Source organism: Antedon mediterranea, chromosome 2 (assembly GCF_964355755.1).
Source record: "Antedon mediterranea chromosome 2, ecAntMedi1.1, whole genome shotgun sequence".
Taxonomy (NCBI): Eukaryota; Metazoa; Echinodermata; class Crinoidea; order Comatulida; family Antedonidae; genus Antedon; species Antedon mediterranea.
In genome coordinates this window covers 9852974-9863243 of record NC_092671.1, presented here as the reverse complement: position 1 = coordinate 9863243, position 10270 = coordinate 9852974, and the positions used below count along the sequence as shown (strand labels likewise).

Here is a 10270-nt window from a genome sequence, read left to right as displayed (position 1 = left end):
TAAGAACGACTTACAAACAGACATCGTTTGACTGAAAAGAGTGTATTTCTACAATATTTATTGTATAATATTTCTTCCGAAATCCAAAAATTGCTTTGTAATTATTGCATTAGCCTAACATTTTCATTTTTAATAGTTGGTTTTTGTTGCTATCTTCCTCGATTGATGACGGAAGCTTAGATGTGACGTCATCGTCATCATCCTCGTTTCCAAATGCCAGCATGCCAACAACTTATATGCTTTCGTCATCATCCTCGCGAGTTATAATCCTCTCGAGTCATCCTCTCCAAGTGCCAGCATGCTAACAAGCTTGGAAGCTTTCGTCGTCATCATCATCCTCTCCAAATGCCAGCATCTTATATGCTTTCGTCATCATCATCCTCCTCATCGTCGTCATCATCATTATCTCCAAATTCCAGCATGCCATCAATCTTAGAGGCTATTATATTCCCAAGTTTCCCGCGTCTTTCCCGCTGGTTATGAAAACTTAAACCTAGCATCGAAATGTCTCGAAAATTTTCCCTTTTCTTGGACTGTTCTTCCTTACGTTCTTGCATCCGCTTCCGCATCTCGAGAAACTTCTCTTTTTCAGTCAGCTGTTTCTTTTGTTCGATCACCGGTACATCAACCTTTTGGGGCTTATCGTGAGTTACAGAAAAACTATTAGAAGGTTCTACGTCGTCTGTCTTTTGAGTAGGAAGAATATCTCTTGGACGTCTTTCTTTCAGTCCATTTTGATTCATTGAAGTTGTTCCAGAACTTGTGTTATCTAAACTAACCCTTGATTCTGTTTTTAACAATGACTTTTTTTCAAGATTGGTTTCAGATAGAGTTGGAGTTAATACTGTCTTTTCAATACTGTCTCGAGATAATTTTGAAGTTAATGGCTGCCTCTCCAGAGTGACGTCAGTTTCTGGCGTTGTGGAGTCTCTTGTGACGTTATTTTCTTTTAACGTGTGTGATATCTTGACATTATCTTCATCTGTCTCTGAAATGAATTGCTTATTTATATCATCCGTATCACTCTTTATCTTCGTTTGCGTTGTGTTCAGACTTTGTTCTGAATGGTCAACCTTTTCTGTTGATTCCCCTGCAGTTACCAATAAAGTTTCATCGGTATTTATGTCTACCGTCGTGTCCCTTTCTACCTTTACATCAGGTTCAATATGTGACGGTGATGCGTTTTTAAATTTCCTTTTAACTTTACGTGTTTGAATGACCTTACTTTTAGATTTTCTGACTTCAGGTAAAATCAACAATTTCTTTTTACTAGATTTTGACGTCATCTTCTTCGCTTCCTCGATTCTCGGTGACAGTTCTGGTGTGGTGACGTCATAAACGTATTTGCTTTTATTCCTATCTTTAATTCGTCTTGTATTTATCTTCCTTTCTGCTTCCTCGATATTGGTTTCAACAATTTCTAAATCAGTGATATGAGAACGCAAACATTCAACAGAAAATTGAAGGTTTGTTATAGGAACTGATTGTGGTAAATTATTATTAATTCTTCCAATTGATAAATCATCATCTTCTAATAATGTATCCATCATTTGTATATACCATTCATTGTCACCTGTGATTGCATTATATGTGGCAGATATCGAATGTTCATTTACTGCTGAATTTTCCCGCGCTTTAATTCCATCCAGATCACGCCGTAATTCGCGAATTCTTTTACTTAATTCTAACATCAAAATATCTTTAGTTTCCATCAGAGTGGAATACGTTGGTGATTTACTTCTAGAATGATATCCCTCTTTAGATGGTATCAACACAGTCTCTTTTTTAACATTATTATGTCGCCCTAGAAAAGGTAATAGGCCTATAGTATCACATTCAAGTGGAAACGACTTTGATCTACCATGGTAAACTCTTTGATTCATTCTTTTGTGTAATTTGGGGTTTCCACGTAAACTTCTAGATGCTAAATCGCGACAAAACAGCCCATCAGTAATATATACAAACGAAGATGGTTTTGCCTTTACTTGCGGGTTTTCCTGAATGTGTGTATGTGTAGATACATTGCACGGGTTGGTTTTTATTTTGGGATGACTATTTGGATGATTGTATGATATTCTTGAATTTGCACTACATTGTACTTTGGAAGCTGTGGATCTACCACCTGTTGCCGTTGCGGTCATGCGACTGTTTTGGGGGCCTTCTCGATGCCATGATCTGTCAAAAAAAGGAGATGAGTGTTAATATAAATTCATTGGCGAAATATTGTATTTGGTCCTACAGTCACTTCTAGGCTCGAGTAGCAGTCACTCCACTAATTAAAATCCACTGAGGATCATCATTTTCAGAATGGAAAAACAAAAATGGCAATAATATACAGAGTGAGGAATTGAAACATTGAATTGGTAAATACAAGCATTCTGTGTGCGTGCCCAAAAATCCAAATACAAGGCGCCATTCGACAATTCCGTCTAAATCATGAAGGAATTCTTTAACCTACCTGTTCCATTTCTCCATTTCTGATTATTCAAACACCTATATTACATAACCTATTAATCAAACGTACGTTTGAATAATATGTTTAAGTTCTCTCGACACTTTAACGCGAGAACACAGACGACGTGGATGGACAAACGTAAGTAATAAATCTGTTTTAATTTAGCTAAATGTTAGTCTAGACTTTGATTCTTTTGAAGAGAATTGTAAACATTTTGAAAAAGGTTCCGTGTTTGTGTGATTAGTGTTCTTGATAAGGGTTTTTGACTGATAGGCTAATGTTTGTCATTAATTAGTATACTCAAACAGTGAACCTAAATCAATAGTAGGCCTACAATAATAGTTTAACCTTTAATTCACTGAGTAATTTTATTTTGATAAATAACTAGTAGACCCACAACTTTGAATTCTGATTGGTTTATCCAGGAAGGGGAAGGGGGGGGGGGGGAGTTGGTATAAGGAAGACCAAAAAATCGGTCGCTGTAGTGTACTCGTACATTTGAATATAAACCTATGCCACTTGCATGTCCTTCATTTTCTCATGCTCTTTTATCCACACCGTACCCCCAATATTCAATAGAAGTTCCCTCACTGATTAGTTCCAATACCGTTCCTATATTCCGAAGATTAGGCCTTCATGTTCACACCCCACCCATCGATATAGCCTATGTTTTTCCAGTAATTCTGTTCAATTCATTAACTGAGTTTTTACCTACACACATTTTAAATGATTTTTTTCTTACCGTGTTATTGGGTATGTAGTGCTTGGTCGTCTATTTGGTATATCTGACGTATTCCGTCTACTTGCCCATGCTTCGATCACATGATGTATCTTGCCCGGCGAATGTTGTAATTTAGGTTTCCCTCCTGGTTGCCCCACATATCGGCTCACATGGCAACTTTTACTGCGTACCACAGACACAGGTTTGGGAGCCGTGAAAATCGGTCCTACCATACTTGTGGTAGCTACAGTATATATATTATATTCCGTTTCCATTCATTGGTCCACCTGCGATCTTTGTGGGAGACTGTTTCAACAAAAAAAAATCCATAAATTATACTAGTCGGAAAATATTTGACAACCGAAACAGTAAAAGCTTGTTTAAGGGTCAGTAGAATATCATAAATTCTTTCACCAGGAACAAATATTTGAAATTTGTGTTTTACTAATTCAATTTAATTCATAACACCTCCTTGTTGGACAGTTCTTTCAAGGTATAAGCTATTACTTTTTAAATACAATTGTAGTTTTCAATTAAAATTGCCAAGTTCTGAATATTGATGAATTCGAAATATAGGCATATTATAGGGGGACGTCACACCCTCTAATCGACCCTACTGACTGCACACCAAAAACATGAAAAATTAAGATTAATTAAATCAGACTTTGAATATATCATATTGTAGTTTTAATAAAGTTAATCACTTCCGTAGCAAAAAAAATGGAAACAAATAATGTTTTTACTTATAAAATGACAAAATAAATGGTTAAATTTCACCAAAAACCATTGATTGGCTGGCAGCCAATTTGACCATTTTTTTGCTTTAAATTACAGTTTTTTCAGGTAAATACATTTTTTTTCGATCCAATTTTTGGTCAAAGTGGATAATTATTATGTGACTTTAAAATGGCATATTCAACAACAAAATAAAAAAAAATGTTTTTTTCATGGGTGAGAATACATCTTCAACCCAAACTGCACATTGCCACAATAAATTACCGTGGGTTCTCTTAATGCTGTTTCTCCTACCTATTTGTACTTGGTCTTCCGGCGATAGTTCTAGTATTAGTACATTATTATTATATCAGTACTATACGCCCAACAATGAAACACTGATCAGTTTGTAATATGGTACGAAATTACAGTACGTGCTCTCAAATATTAATATTATACCTCTGTGATTTAACTGTAGGCCTATAGACTACTTACGGTTTTAAGTGATAATCCAAACGGGACTATTCGTAAGCGTTTCAACACGATTTATTTATTCAACGAACTCTAAAAAACGTCCACTTTCATTGGAGAGAAATACTGATATACCACCGTTGCAACGTTGCTTTCAATAATAAAAAGTAAAGAATTTGGCTGTTAAAGTACAAGATTCGTCCCATGGGAGGTATTCGGTTATACTTGTTAAGTGTAACAACAAGAGTCTGCTGCCTGGAGACCAACCACAGTGTAATAATTGTTAAAAAGTATGAACTTCTATTCAATTGAAAGGATAGGGCTTACACTTGGCAAACAAATAAAACAATGGAAAGTGCAGAGGTAATTTTATTGCGCTTGGTAATAAAACTAATAGGATTAAACCACAAACAATGGATGGTACTGTCTTTTATGGTGACAATTTTACTGTACGTTGTACCATGGTTGTACCTGTACTTTAATACCATCGTCATTTATAGGTCACCAGGACTGTATAATCCATTAAACTATAACGCTGCAATATTGCGAATCTATCATTTGATTGGTCAAGATCAACCGTGATTCTTGACATATTGGTTTGGTATTGCGGTGGGTCTATTGAATTGCATATTTTGTACTTTTCAGTTAATTTGTAATCTGTAGTTGCTTTTTCGATGTTTGTCTGAAATACACAAGCTGAAGTAGTATACTGTACATATAAAACGCCAACATATCTATCTTTTTACTAATATTAAGTCAAAACTTCATCTCTGGACTCAACCCATGACAAGGAGTGAAGGCCCATTATCATTTCATTTTAATTAATGAAGGGTAGTTTACACCATTTAAGCCTTCAAAAACAAATATTATAACATGGAGTATTAATAATAATTGGTAGGCCATTATTTGAGTATGAGCAATTTAATATGTTGAAATTGTTGTCCCAGCAGAACTATGATACAGTATGTACCACATTAGCATAATATTAGACGGAGGGATGTGTGAGACTAGGACCCAATAAAGTAATCAAAAGTAATGGCAACGAAATTTAGTACATAAAGAATTTAATTTTGCTGTACAATATATTTATATAACAGTATACAATATATAATTTAATATATAAAACATTTACATCCGAAAAGTATTGCATTTCATTGCGAATCTTTATCAGTTGATTGGTCAGGATCTACCATGTGATCAGCTGATTCAATCACTGTTTGGTTGTTTTGCATTTCACTGAGTAATGATTCTGCCGTACTATCTTGTAACAGACTATTTGATTGGTTGTTTTCAGATTCCATCATTGGTAACGGGCTACCTGATTGGTTATTGGTTTTGTCTATGTCAGAAACTTCTGTGCATGTTACTAGATTACTCTTGCCAGTCTAAAATGAAAATTGAAAGAATAATTAACAGTAAGTTTAAAGTAAAATTATAATTACATTAAAATATTATTACAAAATATTTTAAAAAGAGTAGATTCAACGTAGAATACAAGATAAAGAATACAATTCCTTAAGTTTACCTTTGTTGAATTTATCTGTGATAATAATTTATTGCCAGCCATGTTTGACATAGGTAATGGTCCTGTAAAAAAAAGATAAATGTTATATACATATTTATAAATAAATTTAAAGACAATACACTAAATTGCTAGTTCTATAAAGATAGCCAGATGATGATGGATTTTGGTGCTTTACTCAAATTATTTTGTACAGTACATTACTACTCAAAAGAGTAGGGGATCATCACTGGGTTTGCTGATAACGGTATAAGCTATTTTTGGTGGTTGATGTTGGAACTGTAGACTGTGTGGAATAGACTTTAAAGATATCACAAACAATAATAATATTACCTTCATCTTCTTTTGGCTCAATCCACTTATTTATTAATTTAGTATCTTCAGATTTTTCAATGTCTCTAACTTTAATCTGAAAATCAAATAATATACTCTTTTTGTTGTACAGTATTACATTGAACATTTATAAACTTAATACTAAATTGCAAATCTCATAACCCATAGTAACTGATTTAAAAGTATGAGTAAACCTATACTTACATCTAATATAAGTTCTCCCTTTTCCACAGCTTTCTTGATTTCATGTTTGTAGTTTTGGATGTTATTGATGGTAGGAAAGTACCTGGGATCATGTCTATCTGGGCACTTTTCAGCCTTAAACAGCTCTTGCAGAACATACTGCCTAGAAAATAAAATAAGAATGGTACCTTAAATGCAGGTTTGTCTCTGGAAGCTTTCAAATTGTGATGACCTAGCTAGTGATGTGGGGACATTGGCATGTACTTTCTCACTAGATTTCTCAACAGTTTTGGTGGATTTTTTCCCTTTTCACAGTGCTTCAGACTTTTTTTTGTGCTTTATAAATTTAAAATCATTAAGCATTCTAGGTTCCGATGATGACACAATGTGCGTAGGTCCTAGGTTGACGAAAGTTCCCTATTAATTAGCTCAGAACTGGTGTTTAAATTTTTCATTATTTTACTGCTTTAGCAAGTAGATCACACAAACCTTAGCTTGGCTCTAATTTCAAAATCATTTGAAATGCCTTCACTAATTAGATCCTGTATCTTCTGAGCTACTTTAGGGTTCATTCGCTCTTCAGCCGGTGTCTCTTGCCTTTGCAACTCTAACATTGGCTGCAACACGTTCTCTGTAACTGGATCATGGTAATCATGTGCTTGAATTGTGGGTAATTGTACATACCACCTGTGGACAAAATGTATTTATTTTTATATTGAAAAGAGGACATAAACAGGGAAAGGGTACTAGGAAAAACTCAACAGGAGTCAATAACTTGGCCAACTGATGGTGTATTTTAATATTTTAGGTCAGAAATTGACACCAAAATATTTGTCACTACTCCTCTGAATCTGCCACTGTGAAAGGTATACATTCTTTATATTGTAATTTTTTCTTAAATATTAAAGTATGATGGGCAAAAAGTGACAAACCTTTCCACACCATAAACTTCATCAATTCCGATATCTTTGATGGACTGGAAAACTCTGTCATGGTCTTTTTTGTCGTTTATATTCGAAGCTTTGAACTTAAGGAATTTTCTAACTTTCTTTATGTAAATTCTAAAAAAAAAAATTATATGAAATAAGCAAAGTAATCTTAAATTGTGTTGGGTTTAGTTTCTTTCAACTGGTTTATTTTTTTAGGAACTGAACTAAAGGTAGACATCATATCAATTACAGAAATACATAAGCTTTGAAGGGACCAGTGGCTTCTATTGTACCTTGCAGGGCATGATGTCTTGTAGTTCTTGCTACTCCCTGCCTTCCATGCTTTACTTTTTCGTCTTGGACCAAACTGACATTCCATTGTCACAGCCCTGCTACCTAAAAACATAGGAAAAATACAAATTTATGGAATATACCATTTTTGGAAAAGGGGTGTTCTTTTTTTCCCATATTTTGACTCATTTTGTTTGTAGAGACAGGCTGTTTTTAATTTATCCAGGTAAGCTGCACATAAAGATTCCTTCACAGTATCAAAGATATTAGAAAGCTTACCCATATTCACAAAGGGAATGCCGTCATATGGGACATACTGTGAGCGCCACATAAGCCTCTTTGAAGACCTCTCTGCACTTGGCGACTGGCGGGTACCCCAGAAGCTTCCTGTCTCTTGCTTATGAAATGTAAGTAGCAAGTCCAATTCAATCTCGTTTTCAACAAATCCTCGATATGATGTCCCAACCTTCTGCGAAAGGAGTATAAGATAATGAACAAATCATGTCCTACAACCTCTTATCTATGACAGGTGCTGTGTGGATCAGTACATCCAAATAATATTGTAAAATATGTTTTATATAATTAGAAAACAGAACAATATGGTTAAGTACAGTACAGTTGAGTGAAATGTGTAAACCAAAGAGAGGCTATAAATGATTCATTAATTACAGAACAAGGATGGGAAAGCCATGCTTGTAAGGCTTAAGCTCTATCTCCACTATCAAAAAAAAATGTGAGCATATATGGACACGATGATATCATATCACTAGCATATTTGGGCACATCACAATCTAGTTTGATAGTGTAGACAGTGCTTTAGGTATAGTAGTGGCAGGTGCTGTCTTGGCTGTCAGAAAAATCCTGATATTGTGATGAGATTTTAACCAAAGACCCTGGAATAAGTAAGCCACAACTTACCTGACATTCTTTAAGTCTAGCAGCCCACTGGGGACATCCTGGTGGAGGTGCTTTACAGCTTGTCATTATCTGTATAGGTATTGATATACCTGCAATGAAAACACATAGGTCATTGAATTATCCTCTTTAATATGGAAAAACGAATGCAAAATATGGGAAAATAATAAAAAAAAGTTTTGGAGGTTGTAACTTACTAGTAACTGCTTGGTTTTCAGTAGCTAAATAAGGGTACACTGTACCACCAATATCTATCTGGTGAGTACTACCATGACTTGAGATGGTAGCAACACCTATCGGGTGATCTTCATCGTGGCCAGTGATGGAGCAAACCTCCAACTGATGTGTTTCATCACCTCCACTGATCTCCGATGATTCAATCATTATGCCTTCCATCTCCATCTTACTCTGTTCACTCTATAAATGAAATTGGTCATTTTTATGAATAAAAAAAAACCTAATAAAGTGTCCGTATGCATTGTTTATTCCATTGAGGCTTTAAGCTTGTCTACACTATCAAACTTTATGTGATGTGCCCATATATGGACATGATGATGTCAAACACTACACATATTTAGGCATATCACCACCCTTGTGCACGTAACACTTTGTTGTCAAACTAGTCTGATAGTCTAGACAGAACTTACGTCAAAACAGGGTTGGTTTATCAGTTAATGGTTGGTCAATGAATCAAAATTCATACTTCACTATCCATACGAGTTCTGTAACTGTTGAGAACAATTACAGATGTTGTTCTTCTAGCATTGATGTTTTCTGTCGAATGTACATCCATACAGACTCCAGCTGCATGGTTGTCAGAGTTCAGGATGTCTTCAGGTGGCTGGTTTCCTGAGATCAAGATATCACCAGTTGAATGCATTACATCTTCTGAATAGACTGCCGATTCATTGACATTGTTGTCGGATGATAGTTCCATAACACAGACATTCGATTGTATGTCGGAGACTACAGGGTGGTCGCCGTCACTAGGTGACCTTGCATCTTCTGTGCTCATGATAACAGTGCAACGTTGGTAGATATAGATTGTTGTTCAATATTATGCAAATCTGCATTAATCATGTTATTTTCTATCTGACCTTTGACATGTGTATTAGAATGCTAAGAGAAACATTCTAAAATGAAAAATATTAAAATGTTAATTACACATACATTAAACCTTATAATACAATTTTAGTTCAATTTATATCATGTTTTATACTTTGACTAAAAGTAGGCCTATGTGTGTCACTCAAATTTCTCAATGCTTATAAAATCCAGGATACTGATTCGTTCAATAAAAATAATGCCTTTAAAAATGGGAGAAAATAATTATTGCTACAGTAGTTGTAACTTGATAAGAAATCAACCAATCAAATGACAAGGATATACAAGGCTATATACCCACTAAGTTATACAATATTTTTGTGCAGAGAGCCAAGCTTTTTAAGGCATACATTCCGAATAGTTAGGCCTAGCAAAGCACAACGAAAACAATAAAATATGCAGTTATTTAACGTAAGAATAAGTTATAGAAGGTTTGCAGGTGAATAACTAGGAAAGATAAAGTTTTAAAAATTGAAAAAAAATATATTGCGGGAGGAAAATTTGAAAACGAGACACAAACCTCGACTTGAGCCACGCCTCGATTTCAGATTCTTCGTACCGGAAAAAGAAACAGTGCAAAGGTTGTTGACCTAATTTTATATTATTTGGTGGCGCTAGACTAAAAAAGTGTT

General features: G+C 34.8%; 2 protein-coding genes across 2 annotated transcripts; both read right to left on the bottom strand.

The window, feature by feature from the left end:
- Positions 1-4502, bottom strand: LOC140040338 (uncharacterized). The gene is made up of 3 exons (XM_072086202.1): positions 4386-4502; positions 3198-3482; positions 1-2175 (listed from the first exon to the last, which is right to left on the bottom strand). Exons 2-3 carry the CDS (start codon positions 3449-3451, stop codon positions 357-359), a joined length of 2073 nt encoding a protein of 690 aa, XP_071942303.1. The 5' UTR covers positions 3452-3482; positions 4386-4502; the 3' UTR covers positions 1-356.
- Positions 4503-5439: 937 nt separating this feature from the next.
- Positions 5440-10193, bottom strand: LOC140039610 (uncharacterized). The gene is made up of 12 exons (XM_072085228.1): positions 10159-10193; positions 9238-9667; positions 8732-8951; positions 8538-8626; positions 7899-8088; positions 7622-7724; positions 7332-7460; positions 6889-7086; positions 6421-6562; positions 6217-6292; positions 5887-5948; positions 5440-5746 (listed from the first exon to the last, which is right to left on the bottom strand). The coding sequence occupies exons 2-12, from the start codon at positions 9547-9549 to the stop codon at positions 5513-5515; spliced, it is 1755 nt and encodes a 584-aa protein (XP_071941329.1). The 5' UTR covers positions 9550-9667; positions 10159-10193; the 3' UTR covers positions 5440-5512.
- Positions 10194-10270: the final 77 nt, after the last annotated feature.